The sequence below is a fragment of the Monodelphis domestica genome, chromosome 8 (assembly GCF_027887165.1).
Source record: "Monodelphis domestica isolate mMonDom1 chromosome 8, mMonDom1.pri, whole genome shotgun sequence".
Classification (NCBI taxonomy): domain Eukaryota; kingdom Metazoa; phylum Chordata; class Mammalia; order Didelphimorphia; family Didelphidae; genus Monodelphis; species Monodelphis domestica.
Window position 1 is genome coordinate 133222103 of NC_077234.1, and position 27866 is coordinate 133249968.

At 36.6% G+C, this 27866-nt stretch overlaps 1 protein-coding gene across 2 annotated transcripts in view; it reads left to right on the plus strand.

The window, feature by feature from the left end:
- The window catches only part of SLAIN1 (SLAIN motif family member 1), an 88658-nt gene extending 61982 nt beyond the window's left edge, over positions 1 to 26676 (plus strand). Inside the window, exons 4-7 of one of the 2 annotated variants that reach the window (XM_007501483.3) lie at positions 17 to 358; positions 11163 to 11318; positions 19382 to 19664; positions 25455 to 26676. In XM_007501483.3, coding sequence (XP_007501545.2) covers positions 17 to 358; positions 11163 to 11318; positions 19382 to 19664; positions 25455 to 25530 — 857 coding nt within the window. In that variant the 3' untranslated portion in view covers positions 25531 to 26676. The remainder of the gene's footprint in view (positions 1 to 16; positions 359 to 11162; positions 11319 to 19381; positions 19665 to 25454) is intronic. The other variant, XM_007501482.3, reaches the window with a different exon arrangement.
- The last annotated feature ends 1190 nt before the right edge of the window (positions 26677 to 27866 follow it).

Sequence of the window (27866 nt, forward strand, 5' to 3'; positions counted from 1 at the left end):
TCTTTCATTTCCACAGGTCTCCGACAAGATTATGCTTCCATTTCAGCATCTGTGTCAAGACATACCTCCGGCATATCATTGAGTTCAGGAAAGAAAGGGACATTCAGTGATCAAGAATATGATCGATACAGTTTGGAGGATGATGAAGAGTTTGATCATCTGCCACCTCCCCAGCCTCGTCTTCCTCGATGTTCACCTTTCCAAAGAGGAATTCCACACTCACAGACTTTTTCTAGCATTCGGGAATGTAGAAGGAGTACTAGTTCCCAGTATTTTCCTTCAAATAATTACCAGCAGCAACAGTATTATTCACCTCAAGCCCAAACTCCAGATCAGCAACCAAATAGGACAAGTGGAGGTAAGTCGCATGTCTTTCTAAAACTTTCTAAAACTATTATTTTAGAATCTTGTATTGTTGAGTTTAAAAAACACCCTAGAAGTCATCTCATTTAACCAACTTGTTTTCTAGAAGAGGAGGAAACAGAGATCTAAGTGGATTGAATTCTCTTGCCTGAGTTGATAGCTAATTATCTATAACACTTTGGATCTTATGGAGGCAGCCAGGTGGCACTGTAGAGAAGAAGATCTGATTTCAAATTCTGTCTCAGATACTTTAGAGCTGTGTGACTCTGGGCAAGTCACTTATCCTCTGATTGTCTAACAAAAGAATCCACTGGAGAAGGGAATGGCCAACCACTGCCTTATCCTTGCCAAGGAAACCCTATGGATAGTCATGGTCTATGGGGTCACGAAAAGTTGGGAACAATAACAAATATATTAATGAAATCACAGGTCTAGTACCTATTCCTGTCTTATGTAAGGCCTTTTTGTTATGAATTCAAGGTGTTTACTAAACATCTAACTAAAATCTTGGGTTGTACCTTCAGTTGTTAACAAGTGTGTCTCACTAGTGGTATTGATATAATAATAGATTGAGCATTAAGAAGTAACTTAATTGAGAACATTGTAAGAACAAAACTAATTTAACTAAGTCTTTGATTATGCATGCATGACCTGTCTTATCCAACAACAATAAAACTGGTTTAAGAAATACATGGAGAATTTCTGTTTACCAGTACTTTTGGTCAAATACATATATATCTTGTTATTAATAATTTGTTATTTATTTGTCTTAACCAAAAGCCTAGGAGGTACAATTGAAGTAAAGGAATGTAATATGGGCTTAAGCTCCCATATGTATGTTGTCAAGTTTCTTTATATAATTTTGTTTTTATTAAGAGGATTCAAATTTAAAAATATCTCAAAGGACCAAGCTATCCAACTAGGTTAAACATTTTTTTATTTCTAAGTAAATGATATTTGCTTGTATTTATATTCAAAGCAAATCCAAATAGGTAGGAAACATTAAAACATAGTGAAAGTATACTTTTTTTAAAAATTTGGAAGAAAAATTTATGCTATTAAGGAACTAAACTCCAAACTACTAGTATAAAGTAATCTCATTCAAGGGAAAGGGAAGTTAATATGGAATACAAAGAGAAAGTCAATGAAGATTTGTTTATTTTTAAAATTGCCTTCTTAGAATCAATACGGAATGTAATTTCCAAGGCAGAAAAGCAGAATGGGGTAGGCAATTGGGATTAAGTGACTTGCCCAGGATCATATAGCTAGGAAGTTTCTGAGGCCAGATTTAAACCCAGGACGTACCATTTCCAGGCTTGACTCTATCCACTGAATCATTTAGCAGCCTCTGAAGATTTGTTTAACCTTTAGATCAGTCACAAAACATATTTGCTCATATTTTAAAAGATATTTATAGAAAAATACCAGAAGATACTATGAGAAATTACATGAAATTATATGCTATTGGAATTTGACTTCATAAGGATAATATATTTTATTTAAACCTTTTTCTCTCATATTATCAATCAAATCATACCATTTAATAGCTTGAATATTAAGATAACAAAAGAATCTCCCTTTCCTTTTTAGCATAATTTAGGAATTTTGTTTGTAGAAATGAGCAATATGAAATATTTTAAATGTCCATTAACAACCTGGCATATCTTATTGTTCCTGTTCAGTTTGCTTCCATTGATCACCAGCCAAATGTACTGTAACTACAGAAACTTAATTGTCAGTTATGTAAACATACTCTGAAGCCTGTGGTATCATCTCCTCCTTACCCCTAACCCCGCCCCCAGTCTCTTATTGTTGAAATATCGTAATGCCTGATTCAAATGTATCTTTGTTAATGAAATGTCCTACAACCAGATAAGATTTCTTTCTTCCCTAACCATCCTGCCTCTTCAACCATCTCATTCTTCTTTACACTATATGTATTTTTTTCCCATGAGAGCAGAATTATGTTCAATTCATCTCCATAACCATAGCATCAACAGAATTGGAGATTGAGGAAAGGTTTCAGTGGTTATTTAAACCCAGAGTTTAAAAAAAGAATCCCTCTAAGATAGTGGGTCTTAGCTTTTTTATATTATATTCCCATGTTAGTCTGAACTGGATGGGCCCCTTCCCAGGAATGCATTTTTAAATGCACAAATTAAAATATATATAATGCTACCAAGAACAATTATATTGTTATACAGTTATCAAAAACTTTAAAAAATGTTTATGGTGGGCTCATACACTGCCAATCCTACTTCTGGGGAAACTGAGGCTAATGGGTTATGTGAGTTCAGGAGTTCTGAGCTGTGATAGGAATAAAGCCGACTGGGTGTCCACATGAAATATGGCACCATTATGGTGACCCCTTGAGGGATGAGGTGGCACAACAGGCTCCCCAAGGAAGAGCAAACTAACCCAGGTTGGAAACAGAGCAGGTCAAATCTTGTGTGCTGAACAGTGCTGGGATAGAGCTCATGACTGGTTGCTGCACTCCAGCCTGAGCAAATTAGGGAAATTTAACAAAACCAGTTCATGCATTACCATGTTGCAAATGTCTGCTCTAAACACATTGAACAAGTAGGCATCCAACATTTGTTGAAATATGTCCTGTGAGGATATTAGAGATCATGGTGATTTAATTCCATTTCAGGGCAGCCCTAATGGTAGGAGGTTTTCCTTAGACAGATTTAAATTTGGCCTCTCTGCAATTTCTGTCATTGCTCCTACTCTGTCTTCTAGAGCTAAGTATAAAAGGCAATTGCCTCTTCCCCAAGTCAGCTTTTCAAAAAGATAACAGCTATCTTCCCATCTTTTCTATAGGCAAAACATTCCCTGCATTGCTTGGTTCAGAGCCTTCTACCTAGTAGGCACTCAATAAATATTTCTGAAACATGATTATCCTTTCCTTGTATGTACCCCTCCGTTTACTTGTTTTCTTTTTTCCTTGATAATATCTGTGTACCCCTTAAACCACTACTGATTATTCTCACCAGCTCCTTTGTTTCATTAAGCCATTCCTTTGTTCTTCTTTGTTATGACTTGATCATCAGAATATTTCCACAACCTTCCCCCAAGGAGGGTTCAAACCCCACATTTTATTCAGCCAATCAGAACTTAATTCTCAAAGGGAAGGAAAAGACTGACTTCTTGAACATTTTTTTTTCCTTTTTTAACCCTTACTTTCTGTCTTAGTAACAACTCTTAAGAGAATATTTGGCAAGTGGGGTTAGGAGACTTGCTTTGGGTCACACAGCTATTGAGTATCTGATGCCAGATTTAAACTCTGGTCCTCAACTCCAGGCCTGACTTTCTATCCATTGTGCCACCTCATGGCCCCTTGGGCTGCTTTCTTAGCCACTCTAGTCAGGTGCATGCACTAATGAGGAGTTCTGTGGAAAACTAATAATGATGCTAGATCATTATGGCTGACTTTTTCATCTTGAGTTTTCTTTTGCTCCCTTGCTTTCTTCCTGCCTCTCTGAGCATTATTCACTTTCCTTAGTTGGAGTTTCATTCTTGACTTTGTGAGATTTAAAATGGTTGAGGTTTTAAACTGTAGTGATTAAAATAGTGGAAGATATAAATTGTGATAGATATAAGAGAGGGTGAGCAAATTTGACCGCAGAAATATGTTTCACTACAGTGTCTTGGGTTTAAAATCAAATATAAGGTGGTCGCCAGGGAAATATTCCCAATTATTCAAATACCCAAGTCAATTGGGTTTTATAGAGATTTTAATTAACAATACAAATGAGTAATCAAAGAAAGAGAGAGAGAGTAAGAAAGGAATAAGTATGAAGGGCCTCAAGCCAATATGGCCTAGACCTAAGTCCTAAAAGAGAAATCAGTCAGTTTTTACAACTCACCATAAGATCTGTCTAAGTAAGGATTTCTAATAACACCAGGCCAGCAGCATCTCAGCTGCTTTCACCAGCTCCCTCCTCCATCTGAATGTTTCAGAATCAGTCTCTCCAATCTGAATGTTTCAGAATGACTTCCCAGCTCTTCCCTGAGCTCTTATTTTTAAGGGCAAAATCTTCTCTTTCACCTCCCCTAAGTCCTTACATCTACCAATCACTGTAGATGTTTCTAAAGGACCGCCCATTTTGAATTCACAGCTGAGTAGTTTTAATCTCTTTAGTAAGTCAGGAAAAAAATGCTGCTGTGTCAACAAATTTCATTAGAAAAAACCTCTGAATAAGTTATCACCCTTTTAGGTTTAAGTAGTTTACAAGTTGCCCCACCTTTATAGGTACTTAGTATCCTATTGTATTAATTCTAAAACAGTCATGACTCAAAGAACTTCCTGTCCCTTCCATAAGCATGGATCAAGTACTTTTCATTGTTCTCAAGGAGCTCTCTGTCCTAAAGCAGTCCTAAGTAGGGTGGAGTAGGGATATTCCCAAGGCAAGGAGCCCTCACATTCAAGTAGAATTCTCTCTATCTGCTAGGGAATTTTTTTAAGTAGAAGATTCCCCAATGGGGGAAACCCCTAACATTCATAAGTCTGAGAAATTTTGAGGTTTACAACTTGTCCCTAATTGTGGGTTTAGCCCCAAACCTTTATCCTGTTCCTTCTTTTTTTTATACTCTCATTTGGTGACTGAATTAACTCCCATAGGTTCAGTCATCATTAATGACTCTCAGATCTAAATATTGAGCTCTTTTCTTTCTCACAAACTCTAGTTTCACATCACCAATTCCTTGTTGGACACTTGAAACTTGATGTTCAATAGGCATCCCAAACTCAAGATATCTACAATCCAATTCACTATCTTTCCAACAACTCTTAAACCACTCTTCCAAAATTCTATATTTCTGTCAATGGCATGACCATCACCCAAATGCAGGATTAAATACAAATCTCCTAGTCATTTAAAGAGCTTTACAACTTAGCCTCATCTACCTTTCCAGTTTTATTATACCTTATTCCCCACTACGTACTTTCTAGTACAGCCAAACTAGTTATATTACTATTTCTCACACATGATAGCCCATCACCTGATTCAATGCCTTTATACTGGCTTTCTCTACTCCCTTAAAGGGACTTCCTCTGCTCTTCCACATCTTGAAATTCCTGGTTTCCTCCAAGATTTCCTTTAAGATTACTTGACATCATCTATACGATTTCTTTTAAATTTCATTTCCCCTCTCTACTAGCTAAGGCTTTTCTTCGCAACCTCCCTAGATAAACTTGTTGTGTTTTGTGTTTGTAGTATGATGATATCTATATCTATATCTATACACACATAAATGTAGATATCATATATGTACATATAACATTTATTAAGCACCAGGCACTGGTAAGCATTCTGAATACAAATGCATGTAATATTTTGATGAGGAAATACTTTACATAAAGAGGATCAGAAAGAAGGGGACAAGTAAGGTGAAATATTGGTTCTGGGCAAGATTAGGTAAAAGCTGCCCTGTTAGAGCCTAAGGTGCTTCCAGGGGCAGGGTACAAGGTTCCCATGGGGAAGACTTGAGATGTCAGTCTTAGCGGATGGCAGCATAGACTGGAATAAGGTAGAGTGGAAGTCTAGATTATGGGTTAAGATGAAAAGTGACCTATTGGAGCCTTTAAGTGAAGGGTTTGTCCAATTAGAATAAATAGGTAGATAAAGTCCAGAGGGATATCATTCTTGTCTTTGTATTCCCAGCACTTGGCACAATGCCTGGCACATAGCAAGTGATCACTAAATACTTGCCTTCTTCTGATAGAACATAAACATTTCCCATTGTTTGTAGATCATTCCTAACTTATTAAATTTTTTAGGAATCATGAAGGAGTAGATGGTTAGAAACCAATTCACTTTGGGTTGTATTGAATGATAATTATTAATGGAGGTAAAAGAGACTTGTGGGCCCCTGCTCTTACAGTTTTGTTTTTTGAATATATGTAAAGGGGGAGGAGCTTTGAGTAAGTAGGAAAGTAAAAAAAAGGAACAACATATCAGACTTGAACAAAAGCCAAATTGCCTTTTCTTTTTTTAAAAACATTTTGAGACCAAACAGTCCTCCTCATTACACACCAGTGTTACCAAAGGAGTTAATCAGACAGACACTGGTTTTCTAATCTGGAGCTTAAGAAGGATGCTGACAGGACACATTGAAAGGATTTGTCTTATTTTTATCTTGGGACTGTCAAGAATAGAAAAAAATGTGTTTCTATAAATTGAAAGCCAGATGAAAGTCAAAGCAACTTAATTTCATGTGTTTTGAGAGAGATGGTTAAAAGCTTAGCCTCAGTTTTTAATTAAGAACTAGGAATATGATCTCTATTACGTATATGAAAATGTACTTCTATTTTATGATAAGTGAAAGAAGTAGGCCAGGGAATAGAGAATAAAAGCATGATTGACTGATTATTCAATATTAATGGCCTTTCAGTTGCATTTTATTTATTTATTTTTTTCTATGGGGAAGTTCCATTCCAAACTAGATGAGAGACCTCCAGCAATCAAAAGTGTGGCAGGAAGAAGACTCAGAAAATATTCTGGGGGCTTACAGTGATAAGAAATAGCAAAAGCAAAGGGGTTGTAGCAATAAGAGGCTCTTAAGGATCAGAATTTTGATACCTTCATGTATTTGTGAAGAACATAGATTCAGCGATGAGCTGGACCTTAGAGGTCACCTATTTCAAAGTCCATCCCTCCTATTTTATAGAAGACTGAAGCCCATAGAGGGACAGGTAAGTGACTTGATAAGGGGTATACAGGTATTAAGTGGCAGAGCAGAGATTAAAACTGAAGCCCCATCACTTGCACGTTGAGTGTTCTTTTCATTACAACTAGATTGGAATCTTCTCCCTCCCTATTAAGCTTCTGTTATGAAAATAGTTCAATTTTTTAACTTTAAAAAGGCTTTTTTTTTCTAGATCTTTTAGAAGTTGTAGGAAACTAGAAAGTTCTAAGTGACTAAGCTGTTATATGAATTAGTTTAATCAGTATTCATTCCTATTCACTAATCAAAACAAAAATATAAAAATGGGAGTAATATCCCGGGTTTAGGAAGGGAGATGTGGGAAGTAGAAAAGAAGTAAAGGAGCTGGTGAGGCTAGGTGATGCCATAATGCTTAGAATGCTAGTCCTAGAGTCAGGGGGGATTCATTTTCCCGAGTTCAAATCCATCCTCAGACTCTTATTAACTATGTGACCCTGGGTAAGCCATTTATCCTTATTCTCTTCAGCTTCCTTATTTGTAAAATGAGTTAGAGAAAGAGAAGACAAACTACTCCTTTTTTTTGCCAAGAAAACTAAATGGGGTCATGTAGTGTGGAACATCACTGAAAATGATTGAACAAGAAGAGAGAACAGGCTGGGCAGAATTTTAAAATGGGTCATTATGCCCGTCTCTTTTATCTCCTGGCATCCTTATCCCTCCCTTTCTATCCCTAAGCTCAGTGTCAGTGTGCACAGCATTCCTCATTTAGAAGTTTTCTGTGCTCCAGAAGAACTGAATTTTCATTTCACCATTTAAGCTAGAAGACACGAGGAAGTATTTTTATAAAAATTCTTTGTACTACTAAGGTTTGAATGACTTAACCTTTCCAGAAATTTCTGCTTATCAAAAAGAGGATGATATTTAGCATGGGGTTGCTATTGTAAAATGGGTGCATGCTTTGGGTCAGATTTGTAACAAAGGGTCTTTGAAATCTCTTCTGGCTGTGCAGTTCTATGATCCAACAGGAATCTATTTCTGATGAAATTTCAGCCAGGACAATGAAGTAAAATGGTAATGTTCATAATTGGCTAGGACTCTGTCTGTCTCCCTCCCTCTCTCTCTCTGTGTCTCTGTCTCTGTTTCTCTCCCTCTTCCTCCCTCCCCTTCCCCTCTTTTGGTATTTAGGGGAGGGGTTATGGTTTTGAAGAGAAGAATAGGGAAGGCAACAGTTAAGTGTTACCCTTTTGTTGTTGTTCAGTCCTTTTCACAACTCTTTACTTTACCCCATTTGGAGTTTTCTTGGCAAGATACTGGAGGAGTTTACCATTTACTTCTCTCACTTGTCTTATAGATGAGGAAATGAAGCAAACAGGATTAAATGACTTGTGTAGGGTCACAGATCTAGCAAGTATCTGAGGCAGGATTGAAAAATGGTCAAAAGATATGAGCGGGTAGTTCTCAGAGAAAGAAATTAAAACTGTAGTCATATGAGAAATTGCCTCAAATCACTATTAATTCTAAAAACAAATTAAAAGCACTGAGATACTACCTTAGACCTATTAGATTGACTAACATGACTAAAAAAGGGAAAAAAAAGAGATAAATATTGAAGAGAATGTGGGAAAACTGTGACACTAATACCCTGTTGGTGGGACTGTGAACTGAAACAACCATTCTGGAGAGCAATGTGGAGCCAGGCTTAAAGGGCCTTTGACCTAGCAATACTACTATGGTATCTGTATTCCAAAGAGATCAAAGATAAAGGAAAAAGATGTGCCTGTACAAAAATATTTTTAGCAGCTCTTTTTGTTGTGGAAAAGAATTAGAAACTGTCTATCCTTGGGAATGGATGAACAAGTTGTGATGTATGGTTATAATGGAATACTATTGCACCATAAAAAATGATGAACAGGATGAGTACAGAAAAACCTAGAAACACTTATAAAGAACTGATGTGAAGTGAGGTAAGCAGAATGTATATAGTAACAGAAACTCTGTATGGTGATTGACTGAAGAATAAACAATGATCAGCAAAGCAAGTTCCCAAGATGTCCACAATGGACCCGTGATGAAAAATGCTATCCATAGCTAAAGAAGGAACTCTTGGAGTCTGCTTGTGGATCAGAGCATGCCACCTTTCACTTTATTTCCTTTCTGAGTTTTTTATTGTATGTGTGATGTATTTTCTGTTGTGATATGAGCAATACTGAAAATATGTATTGCATGAAAACAGTGGCATAACCTATATCAGACTACTTACTGTGTTAGGGAGGAGAGGGAGGAAATCTGAATCCTAAAATGTCAGAAAAATTGTCAAAATTTGTTTCTACAGGCAACTAAATATCACTTAATTTCTAAAAATATTCCCCCTCCCTTGAAAGTGTAATGTAAGACCCGATTTTCTCATGATATACATATACATGGCAGAAAGCAGAAGTACCAGGAATTCAAGCCAGAGAAAGAGGAACCCTGAAAAAATGATCAGTTAGAACCACATAAGCTGAAGCTAAATTAGGGAGAGACAAAAAATATACTTCTATCTCCAGCCTCTTGGTTTTTTGGAAGAATGTTATTAGCAGGGAAGAGAACTAAGGATAGTATTAAAAAGATGGAAATTAACAAGCCAAATTAATGTTTATTTTGGCTTCTGGCTTTTCTGTGGCTCTAACTCACCTTCCCCACCTTCTTATATTACTCCCTTTCACATTTTCTGCATTCCAGACAAACTGGAGTACTCTCTAGCCCCATTCTAATTGTAACCTTCGTTCATATTTCTCATTCTATGACTGGAATGGCCTGAAGTTCTTTGCTTCAGGGCCCAACTTTTAGGTGCCATTTCTTCATGAAACCCTTTTGGGACCTCCTTAGCTGAAATAAATAATCTCTCCAGTTTCTCGAAACACTTTTGATTTGTGATTTCCTTCCTACTCTCTACATTACAGCTGTGCAATTCTTTAGTCAAACTCCCTGGACAGAATTGAGAGGCTTTATGACCTTGAATGGGAAAATAACTAAATCCTTACTTTCATTAGCTTTTAACTTCCTTTGAAAGCCTTTGTATTTCACTTTGTACATTTAAAAACATTATTCTGGGCAGGGGAGAGAGGCTTCCGTAACTGCCAGTGAGATCAATGACATTTAAAAAAAACCCTGGAGTAATTGAACTAAACAGTCAAAAATGTCATCAAAGCAATAGATAACTTAAAGCTACTTTGTAATAACCTGATAAAGACAACCCACTTGTTTTATAGCCACTTTCTGGCTTATTCCTTTATCAGAGGCAAATTCTGGGTGCTGAGTATAATTCTCTGCTACCATCTGGTGGTCAAAAGCATACATTACATAGAGAAACCAATGTATATCTTTTGCTTTTCCAAATGCTATCAGTATTATATTGGTGTTTGTGCTATAACCGTGGCCTTTCTGAAGTGTTGCATGCAAATCATGCACACCAGAGATTTGTTGAATTAATTTAATTTAATGAGTTACAAAATATATATCATGGCATCATAGATTTAAAACTGGAAGGGATCTTAGATCATTTGCTATCATTTCCTTATTTTACTGATCAGGAAACTGAGTTCCAGTGAATTAGACTTGCCTAAGACCACATAGATATAAATAGCAGAGCCAGAATTTGAACCCAAATCTCCTGATTACACATCCCCTTCTCTTTCTACCTTACATGTTTATATTGATCTCACTGCTAGTTTTTGGTACATATTCATTGACTGGTTCTGTATATTCCATATTTAAGTTGCCTATAGCGTGGCTATAATCATGTCTTCTACATCAAACCTCATTTTGAGATAGTTTCTAGTGAGTGGGGAGGAAATTTTTTTTTCTCTCTCATTCTCAGCTGTGTAATCGGAGGCAGCCCTTGCTCCTTCTTAACCCTTGGGTAAAATCCTTTAGAATTACTCTGGAGTTACCATGCATATGTTGAAGTATGGCTGAATATTGCTTCATTTGTGATGTTGCATGATCCATAAATCACATGTCAATTTTAAATTAGTATTGAAGACATTACATTTGCTTACTTGCTTTTAAAAGCTAATGTTTTGTGCCTTTGTTTTTCTTGGCGTGAAAACTTGTTGCTTTTATCCTCATAAAATGTTTTTGTCCTTCAGATAAACTCCGAAGAAGTATGCCTAACCTTGCACGAATGCCAAGTACAACAGCTGTCAGTAGCAACATTAGTTCCCCAGTCACTGTGAGAAACAGTCAGAGCTTTGACTCAAGTCTGCATGGGGCTGGCAATGGAATGTCAAGGATACAGTCATGTAGTAAGTGATGCTTCTTCTTTTATTTTTATTTTTGGGGAAAAATGAGCACTATAGCAATATAAAAGTGTAAGAGAAACATTTTGTTGTTGAATGTGTTCTCCATATTTTTGAGAAACTGAAAGAAGTCCAGTCTTTTTCTGTTTTATAGATTTTATTATATACTCTTCTTATAAAGGAGTTTTTAGCCTGTGGTATCCCATTACTAGTAATTAATTTGCTGTATCACTAAAGATGGCATTGTAGGCCAGACTTGACATTTTCCTGGTAAGAGTGGAGGAAAAAAAAATCCATTTCTTTTGCACACAATATGACTGTCTTGGATTCTGGGACTCAAACCAAAGACTTTTAGAACTGGAAGGGACCTTAGAAGTCATCTAGGGATAATTCAGTAGCATAGTGGAGAGCCAGAAGGACTTGCATTCAAATCTAGCCTATCACTTCCCATGTGTGTGATCCTGATGGAGTCATTTAATGCCATTTGCCTAGCCTTTATCACTCTTCTGTCTTAGAAATGACACTAAGGCAGAAGATAAGGATTTTTTTTAAAGTCATCCAATTCAACACCTCATTTTACATATGGGGAAACTGAGGCCAGGCCAGAGAGATTAGGGACTTGACTAAGGTATCTGTTATTCCATTAGTGGAGAAGCTGGGACTAGAATCTATATTTGGTGGCAGCTAGGTGGTGCAATAGATAGAGAGCTGGGCCTGCAGTCAAGAAGACTAGCTTCAGATACTTACTAGCTGTGTGACCCTGAGAAAATTATTTAACCTTTATTTGTCTCATCTCCTCAACTGTAAAATGGGGATGACAATATCACCTACCTTTCAGAGTAATTGTGAGAATCAAATGAAATATTTGTAAAGTCTTTAGCCCAGTGTCCAGGACATAAAATGCACTCATGCTTATTCCATTTACCTTCTCCATTTATCTTATGATTTTGTCTCGAACTCACTCCATTAAACAACTTTTTGAGAAGATCTTCAACTCTGGGTAATGGGATACATGTGATAAAAGGTGACCTGTGATCAAGGAAGAACAAAGGAGAGATCCCATATTCTCTAAAATTATTTGAGGAGGAATGTCCTCTGGAGACCTTTTTTCAGTTTTCATATTTTCTGACTTGGAATCAAATGGGTTGCCTTTTTCCTCTTTGCTTCATTCTCTGTGTTTTTTATTTAAATCCTTACCTTCTGTATTAAAATGCATACTAATTATTGGTTCCAAGTCAGAAGAGGGATAAGGGTTCTGGCAACTGAGGTTTAAGTGATTTGCCCAGAGTCACACAGGGAGGCAGTGTTTGAGGCCAGATTTGAACTCAGGATTCCCCATCTGTATGCCTGGCTCTCTGTTCACTGAGCCACCCAGCTAGCTGCCACTCTGTGTAGTGTTTTGATTAAGAAAACAAACCTATTATCGTAGACTGTCATCAGTGTGGAATTGGAGGGAATTGTTTATATGATTTACTGTCCATTTCAAATATTTTTTCAGATTATGCATTGAAGTTTTAATAATCCATGCTCTTGGGGGATGTGAGTTATGACTTGGATATCAGAACAGGACAAGATGGTTAGGGAAAAAAGGCTCAGTCAGGAAAACGTAGCTCAAGGTTAAATCTGCTTAGACTTGTTAATCATCCGGGAGCCAGTAAATTCTGAAGGTAGGAATTTGCTGGGATATCCATGAGGAGCCTCAGGTAATCTGCTGAGGAGCAAACTCAGTCAGGGAGATAGCCTGGGAGCCTATGGTCACAGGAGAGAGGGCTAGGTGAGGGTCTAGGGCAGAGGCCAGCACAGTACCGGTATTTCTGCTCTGATCTAAGACTTTTAATATCTTAAGTTTATCTTGCATTTAAAAATGTAAAATTCATCCTTAGCTGACAGACTGTGGTTTGCCAGTTCCTTGTCTTAAGTATTAAAGGCAGCAAAGGGCAGGATATTGTTATGTCCATTGAATGAATATGCTGCAAGATCAATAATTGGTATCATAGAAGGTGTGCCAAAGAAGAGGGGGATAGAGAATGAGTAGAGTACATTCTGCATATATTTATTAAACACTTACTATGTGGTAGACACTGAGGATTCAACCCTGAAATGAAATACAGGCTCTTACCTCAAAGGAACTTGCTGACCGACGGGAGGATATTGTGACGTGTATATGATGAATTCCGATATTAGTCACAGTACAATAAATGCAAAAGGGAAGATGTTGAAAGTACCATAAGTAATGTTTGAGGTGGAAGAGAGAACTTTCAGTGGTAGGGATCAGAGAAGGCTTTAAGAAGAAGGGGGAAGCTGACTTGGGCTTTGAAGAAAGGGAAAGATTTTAGAAGATAGAGGTTGAAGGTAAGTTGACCATTTGAAGTGAGGGGATTGGAAAGAGAGAAGTCATGGAGATGAGAAGATGCTAACAGGAACAGTAAATAATAATAAGCATTTATAAAGTGCTTCAGGTTTGCAAAAGTATTAGATAATATCTCATCTTCCTCACAGTAACCCTGGGAAGTGGGTGCTTTTATTATTGTCATTTTACAGATGAAGAAAGTGAGGTAGATGTTATATGAACTTGTCCAGGATCATATAAGTGTCAGTAAGTGTCTGAGGTCAAATTTGAACTTCAACCTTTTTGAATCGAATCTAGGACTAAATTATCTCTACTTTACCAACTAGCTCGAGGAGGGGTAGGCAGTGCAATGCCATATATGATTTTTTAAAAACCTCTACTATATGTATAGATTGGAGGCCAGAAGACTGAAGAGGAGTTTGAGTTTTATGGTTGTATTGGGAAGATAAAGGTTAGCACATTTGGAAAATGATGATGGGGAGATAATCACCAGCTTCTTCTTGACTTGAAAGGAGTAGAGTGGGGATGAGAATAGGTAAAGGGAAAGTGCTTTTGTGAACTAGATAGGAAGGTCTTTTTGGCCAAAAAACTAGTGGACAAAAATGTGGCTTATGTTGGTTTATAGTAAGTGATTCTGGGATGACATAGATGACCTTAAGTTCTTTGATGTTCTAAAACTCAGGACAATTTCAAAGAATAAGAGTCAAGGAATGGGACATTATTTGCTGTAAATCTCCAACACCCAACACCAGGGTTGGGAAACATATCTTCAAAAAATGAGGTGTCTAAATAGCCTTGCCAAATTGAATGTACCCCAAGTAGAGAAGAGAACTAGGAGTCATAGATGGAAACTATAGACAGATTTCAACTCTACTATATATAAAGAAAAACTTTGAACAGTTGTTTAAAGGTACTGCTTTGAAGATTTACCTACCAGTTACTGTGCTAAGCATTGGAGATAGAAACATTCTATGAAACAATCCCTGCCCTCAAGGAGCTTACATTTTAATGGGGTAGATAGATGTGTGTGTGTGTGTGTATTTGTATTTGTATATGCTTTTACACACACATATGTATGTATATATTTTTAAAAAACGAATTCAAGGTAAATTTGGGAGGGAGGATACTAGCACTAAAGAGGATCAGGAAATGCTTCATGTAGAAGGTGGCCTTCCAAGAGTCTTGAAGGAAACAAGAGATTCCAAGAGGTGCCATGGGAACATCTAGTATAAAGGCACAGATGGATATAGTGTATGGAACACCAGGTAGGATTAACATGGCAGGATTTCAGATTGTGGGAGGAAATAAAGAACTATATTTGAGGGATATTGTAGAAATAGAAATGAAAATATTGGACGAATGACTGAATATTTGGGATGTGTGAGGGTTCTAAGGATGACACCAAACTGCTGAGGTAGTGAGATCCTTCACACCAGAAACATATCTATAAGAGATGTTCTAGAGGAATTTGTGCTCTAGGTAAAGAGTTTGACTAGATGACTGCCAAAGTCTTCCAACTCTGGAATACATAGAGCTTGATTTAGAATTCAGCCCAAACATAACAGGACTATTGGCAAACCAGATCCAAAAAGCAGGAGAAATGGCAGATAATGACAAAAAGGAACTAAGAAAAATGATGTCTTAATTCCCAGATATATTGTATATAAGACCGACATTAATAGGTAAAACTTGTAAACTTTCTCCCTGCTGTTATCTTAAACCCTTTCATGCCTTAGCAGACAGAGCTGGTGATCCCAGGTTTGGAAAGAAGATAACAGTAATAAAATAGCAGAGGATATCAACCAATTAGGGATTTTTCCCCTAAAGGATGGAATCAGGACATTCTAGCTTTATGCTATCTAAAAGCCCTGTTCTTAGATTTAGACTGCATGCTTCTTTTATTAGTTTAATTACTAATGTATTGTAGTATATTGCAGTCAGAGAATTCATAACTCACAGACCATTTTGTCCATGAATGTGGGCTCATTTTTGTCTATGCAAATATGGAAACCTACAGAGATGAAGGGGTTTGGCCAGTATCCCATAAGTCATAATTAGCAGAGTTGGGATAATTTTTCTTAAGTCAGATTTTGAATTCTTCTCCTGCCACGTCTTGGAGTTTTATTACTCTAAGCCTTCTCTCTAACCTAGTAGAATATAAGCTCCTTAATGGCAAGGATATTTCCCTAGCTCCTTGCACAGTGCCTGCATGTAGTAGTAGCCACTTAAATGCTTGTCGGGGTGGATTGTTTATCTAATTCCATATTCCTCTAGAGACTAAACAAAGGGACAGTGAGTTGGTTAGTATTAGAGGGCCATGAGGCCAGAAATGATCATGTGTTTTATTACCATTGATGAGGAAATAAAGGAAACTGACTTCTTTTTCTAAGCTATCATATCCCATGTAAAATTTTTGAGATGTTCAAAATTTTACCTTTATCATAGAATACGAGATGAAAATAAATGGGAGGTTAGTTAGTCCAACCCATGGCTTAATGCAGGCAACTTTTCGGCACCATTCCTAAGCAGCTTTTGTCTGTTGTCCACCTTCTACCTGAAGCCCTCAGTTAATAGGGAACTCTTGTTTCTCAGGAGGCAGCCCATTCCATTATTTGGCAGCTTTAAATTGAAGAAATTTTCTTCTCTTAAGAGTAGTTGTAGTGCTGGTGAAAAATTACTAGATTTATAGTTAGACTTTGGTTTGACTCTTAGCCCATTTTTTTTTTTGTCTGTATGATTCTCAGGGAGATTCAGTGACTTTTTTTGTAGGAAGTTAGTTTTGTCATTTGTGAAATATACACACTATACTGATGTATGTTTGCATGTGTATAATTATATAAATATAGATCTTTAAAAATATGCAAGTATGTGAAAAATGTATAAAAATAGAACATTTCTATTACAGATACAGAGGGATGCTGTAGCATTGCTCCTTGACTTTTTATCATAGTGTTTCAGTTTGCCCAGACTTTGTGCTCTGAAAGCCTGACTTTTCTATTGACTCATCATGACATCATCCTCACCAAACCATGCTATGGTTTACCCTAAGAGGGAAGCAAAAGTTCAATATGAGTTTATGGACTTTTCTTTTTACATTCAAACAAACTCATTATGTAATTTCATGAAATAAATATTACAGGACAAATGTTTGGAAGCTGTTTTCCCCAGAGTAATAGAAAGCATCATTTTTTTAGATGAAGATATGACTTTTTGCCTTGGTTTTTATAGAAGCATTTTAGCATTGCCCTTCTCCCCTTACTCCTATCATGTCAGATCCTGAACTCAAATAACCTAGCACCAAGTAATCATTAATCATTTGATGCCAGTTTAAAAGGAAGTCTAGTGGAGTGCCTTGGGAATCTATTCTTGACCCTGTGCTTTTGCCCTTTTACATAAGTGTCTCAGATGAAGGCATCCATTATGCTTATTCTATTATGTAAAGCTAGGAAGGATGGATAACACTCAGGGTAAGAGTGAAGATCCTAAGAATGATCCATAGTCTACAACAAGAGGCAACATGGTGGTGTAGATAGGACCTTTGTAAACATGAAGCACTATACAACCATGAGTTATTAGATTGAATTCAACATTTGTTAAGAAGAAATTTTAGTTACAAATTTTATAGTGAAAAAAATTACTTTGGGCTTCAAAAAAATCTGTTCCACAAGTATAAGATGGGGGCGTTATAGTTAGATATAAGTTCATATGAAATAGTGTAAAAATGGATAATTTAAGTTTTACAATAGTTATAGGGAGCTTAATAGTAGTCTGCAAGCTCCATTTAGTTCAAAAGTTTCATATGGCAACCTGAAAAGTTAAATGCACTGAAAAGTAATATCCAAGTGACATGTTGCTCTACTATCTCCTGAATAGCATTGTGTTCATTTTTGGGTACCACGTTTTAGGAAGGGAATAAATCATTTATATAAATATGCAAGAATCACATTCTACAATAAATTAAAAATGGATACATGACCTAAATATTAAAGATCATATCATAAAAAAAGTTAGAAGAGGGGATAATATACTTTTAAAAGATGAGGGTAGATGTTTTCTTAACCAAACAAGGCAGGTGCGAAAGACAAAAGTAAATAGTTTTGATTATAGTTAGGCAACCAATAAGCATTTATTAAGCACCCGCTATGTAATGAGCCCCGTGCTAAATACTGGAGTTACAAAGAAAGGTAAAAGACAATCCCTATCCATGAAGAGCTTATAATGTAATAGGGGAACAGGGAAAGACAATAAGCACACAAAATATATCAGGATAAATTAGAAAAAGTCAACAAAGGAAAAGCATTAGAAGTAAGAGAGATTGGGAAGACTCCCTGTTGAAAGTAGAATTTTAGCTGAGACTTTTGAAGGAAGCCAAAGAATTCATAAGGTGAAGATGAAGAGGGAGAGAATTCTATTCATGAGGAATAGCCAGAGAAAATGCTGAGTCAAGAGATAAAGTGTCTTATGTGAAATTGAAAAGCTCTTGAACAAAATTAATGCATCTATAATAAAAAGGGAAGAAGTCAGATGCAACCTCAAGTTTTATCAGATTTCTCAGATAAAGTTTTGCTACTTGAGATAAATGAATAACTAATAAAAATTTCCTGAAGGAAAAGTAGTTAAAGGACATGAACACACAATTCTCAAAACTCTTTAACAACTGTGTGAAAAAATGCCCCAGATCATTAATGATAAGAGGAATACAAATCAAAATAACCTTGAGGTTTCGCCTAGCAGTTTTCCAAGGAAGTCATTGATTTAAAAGAAAGAAAGAAAAAAAAAGGACAAAATACTAATTGCAGCAGTTTTTGTGACAGCAAAGAGCTAGAAACAAAGTAGATACTCATGTATTGGGAAATAGGTTTAAAAAAAAGTGGTGCATCGGTATTATGGTATATTAATGTATTGTAAGAGATGACAAATACAGAGAGGCATCGAGAGACTTATAAACTAATGCAAAGCAAAGTAACCAGAGTCCAGAAAACAATCACCACAATAATATAAATTTAAAAAAACAGCTACACAAAATAGTTGAAAATGGATGTTTCAAAGTTATGAAAATAAGTCTGACCCAAAAGAAGCTTGACTTTTGAAGAGGGAGAGCATTCACAGGATTGGAAGTTTGCATATATTCTCAATTAAAAATATATGTTATTGATTTTGCTCACTTTCCTACTCTCCCTCCTTAAAATGCCATTAGCTATATAAGATGAATCTGGGGGAGGTGGAACAAAGAAATTTAGGCAAAAAAAAAATCAGTGTTTTTTTAAGAAGAAAAATATCTAGAATAGGGTTACCAGGATTGTGAATTACCTAAAAATTATGACATAAAAAGACTGGTTGAAGAAATTGGTCATATTTACTATGAAGAATAAAAACCTTAGATGATTATAGTGTTTCAAGTATTTGAATAGATGCCATGAAAAAGAAGGCTTAAACTTGTTTTTCTTGACCCTGGAGGGTAAAACTAGGAACAATTGATGCAGGTTGCAAAAAGGCAGGTTGAGGTATGATGAAAGAAGAACCTTCCCAATAGCTAATTCCCTAAAAGTTTAAAGGGCTTCCATTTGAGGGTTCAGCTTATTTACTATATTTGGGACTTGTGTGTGTGTGTGTGTGTGTGTGTGTGTGTGTGTGTGTGTGTGTGTTTGTTTTATAAGATTTCCTCAATTAAGGCATCTTTAAAATTTCCTCTCATATGAAAATTTACGTTTTCTTCCAGTTCCATCACCAGGACAGCTTCAGCATCGAGTTCACAGTGTGGGGCATTTTCCAGTGTCCATAAGGCAACCTCTCAAAGCCACAGCCTATGTGAGTCCGACTGTTCAAGGCAGCAGCAATATTCCTTCATCCAATGGCTTGCAGGCATATTCCAACACCGGAATTCCTACACCAAACAAAACAACTGCTTCTGGGATGATAGGACGAAGTGGGCTTCCAAGACCATCTTTGGCAATAAATGGAAGTAACTTGCCTCGGAGCAAAATTGCACAGCCAGTGCGGAGGTAAGACTTTTTCTGTCCTTTCTTTAAAGTTTGTAAGGGTAGAAAGGGGGTTATTTTTTAAAAGGGTTGGACTTGATTATTTAAGAGTTTGGTCGCCAGGAATTTAATTAATTCCAAAGAGATTTTATTTGCAATTTATTTACAAAATGTAGAAAGAGTGAAGCAAGAAATCAGAGAGAGGATAAGGTAAGATATCTAGCCTGAGCACTAAGTAATTTACTTCTGGCCCCTCTGGGCAGGACGGATTAGTTTCAGCTGGCCTCAGCAAAGCTGAGGATCCAGGAAGTCTCTTCAGAAAATCCCATTGTTAGAGTCAGCTTTTCACTCATCAAGTAACAGTCCAGTCAGCAGATTCTTCTGCCCCTCTTCACTAGTCTCAACTTGAAAGCATGAAGAATTGAAAATCCAACAGAAGTGGAAGTCCAAGTTGAACTCCGCTCCAAGAATCCCCAAACTCTGTGTAGCACTCTTTCTTTTAAAGGCATTTTCTCTTGCGTCACTTTCCCTAATTCCATGTCTACCAATCACAGCTCTAGGACTGCCCAGAAGGCAATTAGTCAATTCTGATTCTGATCATCTACTATCACATACATGGGTCACAGACCTCCTACTTCATGATTAAGTGGGGTATTTACACCTTTGTTGATTAGATCTAAATGGACAGATCTTCATACTTAACTTTTAAGTACCGTGTTTGCACTTTTTATAATTGAATCTAAAAATAGGCAGGTCTCCATACTTAACTTTTAAGTAGGGTGTTTACACTTATGTGGCTTAAAATCTAAAAATAGATATGAGTTACAATTTAAATCTTCACAATCAGGGAAGAGCTAAGGACCTTCAATGTTACAATCAGGGGAGAGCCAAATCCAATCTTCACAGGTTATTATGTTGAATTTTGTTTAGCATTTGAAGTTATTTCAAGAACCACCCCAACCTTTTCACTTATTTAGCAAGTTCTTTAACCTTGCTGAAATTAAGTTGGGACTATTAGTTGACCTTGTGTGGAAGCTGATCATTGATAAAGAATATGGTCATTCATTCATAAATTCAACAAATATCCATTTACTAGGCAACTGCTGCATGCTAGACCAAGAGGAAGGTCTCTAGGATGCTGGACAGCTCCTTGATGCAAGATTCATGGGAGCCTAGAAAAAGAAATTACCAGGGATGAAAAGGTGTGGGTGGGCTGTGATCTGCTCTGTTGGATTACTCATACTCCATTGGAATGTATGTGCAAAACACTTTTCGTGATAGCCAAATACAGGACCATAGCTATCACCTAAAATTTCTCTTCATAGTAAACATCCCCAGTTCCTTCAACAACTCTTCATATGTCAGAATCTTGAGGCTCTTTGTAGCTCTGGTTATCCTGCTTTAGACATTTTTCTTTTTTAAAAATACATTTTTATTAATATCTTTTTTAAAAAAAGATCTCAAATCCAATTCTCTGCATATGTAAAAATGTTTATATTTTAGAGTAGACAATTAAAAATTTTAATTTACATTTCTCAGAGTTAGGAAGGAAAACATAATATAAATTTTTAAGATGAAAACTATATTTTTATATACATCAATAATATAGACATAAAGACCAAAAATTATGGAAAGCATTGCAGCATTTAATGGTTTAATGAGTTTCCCCCCCTCCTCTCTACAGCCTCTGCCTTCCTGTTGAATTTCTTCAGAAAGCTTAAAATGTTTTGATGTTTGTTATTGGTCAGCGGCAAGTTTCTTTCAAACCTTTCTGTCATATCAGTTCTAGGACAGAAGAGTGGTGAGGACAAGGCAATTGGAGTTAAGTAACTTGCCCAGGATCACACAGCTAGAATTGTCTGAGGTCAGATTTAAAACCAGGACCTCCAATCTCTAAGTCTGGCTCTCTATCCCCTATAGGCAAGTTTTAATGACAGTAGGTCTGAATTGTTAGTGTTGGGAGAACTGAATTAAGGAGTGGGTAAGTAATATGACAATGTCCTGAGAATTGGGGGAACCTGGGTTCTAAGTGCAGCTCACTTGGGAAGTGCATGAGAGAGGAGTACAAGCTTAGTTTAATTTTATAGGTCTGAAGGGGGAAAAGGCCACTATTGTTGTAGGAGGTGGTATGGTAAATGGAAGGAATATACTATTTGGAGTTAAAGAATAAAGATTAAATCTTGGCTCAGCCATTTCATTGTGGAATTTTGAACAAGTCCCTTCACCTTTGTAGTAGAAAATGAGAGTAACAGACTTGCAATAGTATATTGCTGTATTAAATAGCAGGTAGTAAACACTTATTAAATGGTTATTATTTTCCAGACACTATACTAAACAGTGGGATTAAAGAGAAAGGCAAAAATGGCCCCCAAGCCTCAAGGAACTCACATTTTAATGGAGAAGATAACATGTAAATAACTACGTACATATACGTTATATACAATGGAAATGGAAGATAATCTGAGAGGGAGGGCTCTACCTGTGTGTAATATGGGGGTTAGGGGATATGGCGGGAAAACTCCTTCAGAAGATCCTTGAAGCTTAAGAGTCTCAGGGAGGTAGGGAAGAGCCACATAGCAATGGGGATGAATGGCCAGTACAGAGGCAGCAAGTCAGATGGAAAACCACCAACAGGCTTTTCTATCTGATACTGCAGCTTGAATGGTCAGGGGATGTGGTCAGAGAGGCACTTTAGGAAAATGACTTTAGTAGCTAAGTGGAGGATAGACTGAAATGGGGAGAACTTGAGGCAGGGAGGCTAAGCAGAAAGTAAGAAATTGTTCAGGTTGGAGGTGATAAGGATTTGTATTGTGGTGACAGCTGTGTGAGTGGAGAGAAGGGGACTTAGAGAAGAGATGGAGGAAATGGAGACATGATAAGATTTGTCAGCTCACTGGCAATGAGGTGAATGGTGAGTGAGGAGTTGGTAGTCTGGATGACTGGGAGGCTGTTGGTAACCTCTTAGAGTAACAGGAAAGTTGGGAAGAGGGTGGGCCATGGGGGAAAAGGCAATGAGTTCTCTTTTAGATGTAATAAATTCAGGATTCCTATGGAACATTCATTTCAACATTCCAAAAGGAAGTTGGTGATGGCAGATCAGAGCTCATCAGAGAGATTAGGGCTGGATATTCTGATCACATTTGGGAAATTTCCATCAGAAATATGGCTAAGCCACATGACTGTGTTTTTCAGCTGGCATTTTGTCTTCAATTATTTTTGAGAGCAGATATGCTAGAAATCTACAAAATATGTGCCATTATGTAACCTTAAAATAAGCTATTAGAAGGAAATCTAATATTGTCTCTTCAAGTATTTGAAAATCATAAGATTTAAGAAATGAATAGCTGTGTTTCCTCTTTATAAAGTGAAGAATGGGCAAAAACTAGACAGTTAAGAAGCTAGTCTAGTCTGCTACTATTTGTAATGAATTTTCTGACAGCTTTTGGTGGGGAAATGAAGTCAGGCACAGTTAGAAAACTATATTGGAATCTGGCTAGGTCAAGCTGTGTATGTTCCTAGAGAAACACATTTCCTCCACGTTCAGCTCTTGATCTCCTGGCAGTCTCACAACATGACCTTGTCCCAAAATGTGGATTCTGTTAAAGAAACTACAGTATTCTAGCGCAGTAACTCCTTTTTCTGTCCTTTGACTAGAATTTTGTAGGTATGGTCCAGGTCAATTATTATACCTGACTTTGTGTTCTGTAGGTCTGTTCTAGTAGAGCTCTCTTTAGAGAAGCTTGATAACCATCAGATTTGCTCTAGTGAATGTACATCAATCCACTCTTTATTCTTCCAGTGGCTTGATTGTGTTTGTCAGATTGCTGAGACAATGCCTTTTAGAAGACATTCTCTTTCAATGGCATATTTATCTTTCACTTAGCTGTGCAAACATCTTTAATATGGGTCCCATCTGTCTTGTTTTAGACTCATTTGGGGTCCTCAGTTCCCAATTTTGTTGCTTAATGAATGAGCATACTTGATCGATTTCCCACCATAAAATACTTAATAGTTGAAGCAGTTTTAATTTTGCGGACATTAGTGGTTAAGTGATTTAGAGTTGGACCTGGCTCAAAGATCATTCTGAAAATGAATAACATTGCACAATGCATGGAAGACAAGTCAACAAACATTTAATGAGCTCCTGCTTTGTTCCACTCAGGTATTGTGCTGAATAATGGGCATATTGAACACATTTTTATCCCTTGAATACTGGGGATAAATAGAAAGCAAAAAAGCCCCAGTCTTTACTCTCAAGGAGCTCACAGTCTAGTGAGGGAGACAACATGTAAACAGCTACATACTACCTATTTCTATCTATATGTGAGTTTTATACACACATGCATATACCTACAAACACATACACACACAGAGGATAAATTTGGGATAATCTCAGAGAGAAGGTATACATTAAGATGAATTGGCAAAGGATTCTTACAGAAGAAAAGACTCAAGGGAGACTTAAAGGAAGCCGAGAGAAAGAGGGAGAGAGAGGGTACATATTTTCCTATCTAGAGTAAAATATAAAGCTTACATTTGCTTTTCAAAACCTTAAAGAATATCTAGCGCATTTAATCCAGGCTGCTTCTGAGTACTTCAGGAATAAAGTTTATCTGGCATTTTCTTATCTGTAACTAGAAGTCTGTTTTGGGAATGAATGAATGAAATAATGAATGAATAAAAAATATTAAGTACTTTTATAGTGCTAAGGAATCGAGATACTTGGGGAGCTTGAATTTAGATTGAAGGCAACTCCTAGACTGGATGAGAAGTCACAGGAATAGTGAGTAGAATATGTGCTTTGCTGGAATGATAGTATTGATGCAGAAAATCCTGAGTTAGGGATAAGGGACAGAGAATTAGTGACATGGCAGGAAGGTCACTAGAATGAATTGTGGTTGAATGTGGGAGACAGAGGGGGGCTGGATAGGATGGACTCATACCAGTTTATAAACACAGGGACCCTAGGGTGGGAGCTAGAGCACCTCATTAGAGGTAGAGAAGCAACATGGTAGTTAGAGAAAGTGAGTGTGTTGGGGTGGGTGTGGGAACAATTGGATATAATGAACTTGCACCAATCTAGTGCTCAGGACTCCAAGATAAGGGGGTGGTTCAAGACTGATGGTGAAGCAGTAGCTGCTTGGCAGGAAGACCTCAGGATGCCAGCTTCCTTGAAAATTGAGCCTAGGCTTTATAGAGAGGAATTTCAACTTTGTAATGCTTCTCATTTAGGTCTAGTCGAGGCAAGCTGTCAATAATGTTATTTTTACATTTGTACAGTGCTTTAACTTTAAACCTGTCATCTTATTTGAACTTATCAACAGTTGTAAGAATAAAATAAATCCCCATTTGACAGATGATAAAACTGAGATCCAGAAAAGTAAAATGACTGACAAGGATTTACTACTAATTTGTGGTAAATCTAGGTTTATAGGAGTAATGCAGTGAGTCCTTTTACAAGAGTGTGTTTTCACTTCATTTTTCACTCAGGCTATTATTTAATCAAGCTGCTCATATAGAAATGCCACTGATTTTTTTCTCTGTTGGGAAATCCTGATGAAGTAATTAGTTTTGTTAATCAACAAGTCATTTGATAATTTTGAATCTTTCCTGAAAGCCCTAAAATACATCACTAAAGATACTTGGGGTGACTCTGTACTTTAGAAAGTAGCACTAGTTTGAGTTCAAGTGAATTAAAAATTAGTGAAGGCTTGGGTGTAGAAGATGCAGTGCTGATGAATTTTTAGGATTAAAAGTAAAAAATGCTGATTCTTTTATAACTAATCATGTGCTACTTTTTCTTTTGTTTTCTAGTTTTCTTCAGCCTCCAAAGCCTCTTTCTTCACTTAGCACCCTGAGAGATGGAAATTGGAGAGATGGCTGCTATTGATGTGGCATTTTATACTCAAGAAGAATGGGCAAGAAGTGGAAAATGAGGGTTGTGTTGCCCAGCTGGCTGGGTGACAATACTATGGGCGTTAGTGTCTACTTTCCCTCCTTACATTTTAATGGATTCACCATGCTGTTGTTTTTCAATGGACCTATTATCAGAGACTAAATTTTGCACTTAAATATTTGCCTGGGATACTGCAATGTTCTCGAACCCACAATTGCAGTATTGTGACATTTAGAACTAGATCTTTTTTTTAATAGAACTGCTATGTACCTGAACTACTTTTTGAGAGAATTAAGATGTATCAATATTAAATACTGCTTTGCCATATCCGTTTTTTTAAGGTTACCTGTTCAATGTACTTACATGTTCTAAACACCTTTGTTCATTCCATGTTCTGTATTTTAATACATCGCCTTTGACTGGGTCTTATAACATACACCTTGAACTTTAATTTTTATAGTTTACAGGAATCCTATTTTTTTGCACTTGTTTCTTTTTACCACTAGGGAACAATTTAAATTTTTGTGCCATAAAAAGTATTTTTGTGGTAAGGTACTATTTTTTTAGCTCTAGGGAGAGATCTGCAGAAACACACTATACAGTTTGGAAGGTCTATAAACTTGTTTTTGTTGTAGGATGAGCACAAAATAATCAAAGGGTTCAGGGGAGATGGCCAAGACAGCAAGGGAGTCCAGTGGTTTTTGCCTTGTTATTGTTTCCTTAAATGTTAATTTATTATCACATCCTGTTTGGTAATTGTGGATCGCATCACAGAATCTCAGAGGCGGAAATGTGCATTGCATTTACAACATGCAATGGTCTCTACACTAACTATGGGATTTCAATACTTTGTTACAAAGGATGAAATTGTAATGTTTTACTAACATTTGCTTCTGGAAAAATGAATGCATTTTAATGCAAATAAATCTTTTTGATAGACCTTTTACAGAATCCAATTGCACTAATGAATGCTTTCTTATGGCATATGACCTAATATTTGTTACTGTGTATACTGCTGTTTTGGAATGTTTCAGAAATAAAGAATCTATTTCAGCAATATCAAGTCACACATGACTGTGCAACATAATGTGAACAAATATGTTTTCCTTTAGCTGATCTTTATTACAATTTTGAAGACAATTGGCTTGTGGCTTTTTCTTACACGAGGATTTCCACTGTGTGAACATCTTCATATTTACTGTAGAGGGGCTTGGAGGAACTGAAATATTTGTTCATTTGAGACATGAAAAATAATTGGCTTCAAAACATTTCCAACAAGGAGTTACATTTAATTTTCACTGTAAATTGTGGATTTCAACCAAGTATTTATCCCAAAGGAGATTTGTGAATTTTCAGTAGTAATGGGTAAGCTTGATTCTTTGAAACATATTTAGATCATCAACAGATCATCAAGAATGTCAGCATATTTTGTAAATGGAATTCAGTTAATTTCGGAGACATCAAGAGAATATAAAAGCAATTCCTTCTCTTTCCCATTTCAGAGCTGATAATATTTCAAAATGTTTTTTCAGGACGGAATATGGTTGAATGATTTAGGAAGGCATTTGGATTCGAGTTGTTAGATTTAAATATTTGGCCAAAGTTATGAAAATTCCATGTTTTGAAAAGTATCTGTGTATTTTCACTTAGGAATAGGGTGCTTACTTTATATTTAAACCATTAGAACTGTAACAGAAAATTGAACACATGCAAACAGATGAGTAGTTCACTATCAAAAACTATGCTAAGAGCTTTACATATATCTCATTTGATCCTTATATCAAACCTACAAGAAAGATGCTGTTATCATTTGACAGTTGAGGAAGTTGAGGCAAATAGAGGTTAAGTGACTTGACCTCCTGGGGCACAGCCAGTAAGTATCTAAAGTCTGATTTGAACTCAACCTGATTCCAAGCCTAGTGCTCTCTCCATTGTTTATACATACTCAATATTGAATCAGCAGTAGGATATTACTTAGAAATCATTTTATTTCAAACTTTTAAAGATGTCAACAAAGATTTATTGAGCACCTAATATGTGCTAAGTACTGTATTAAGATCCATCTTCCATCATGGATCACTCTATTAATGGTTGTTTTTTAAACATTTAAGAATAGTTACATTAAGTATATCTCAAATCAATAATACAAACTAATATTCACAAGATAGAGTAGATATATTTAGCTATTGTATGCTCCTCTTTGAAGCTCTGTATTTGGGTTTGTCTTTTATTGTCAGTCAGTCAGTGAGCATTTATTAAGTTTTTACTATGTGGTGGACAGTGGGCTGAGCCCTGGGAATATAGAGAAAGGCACAAATAGCTTGTATTCT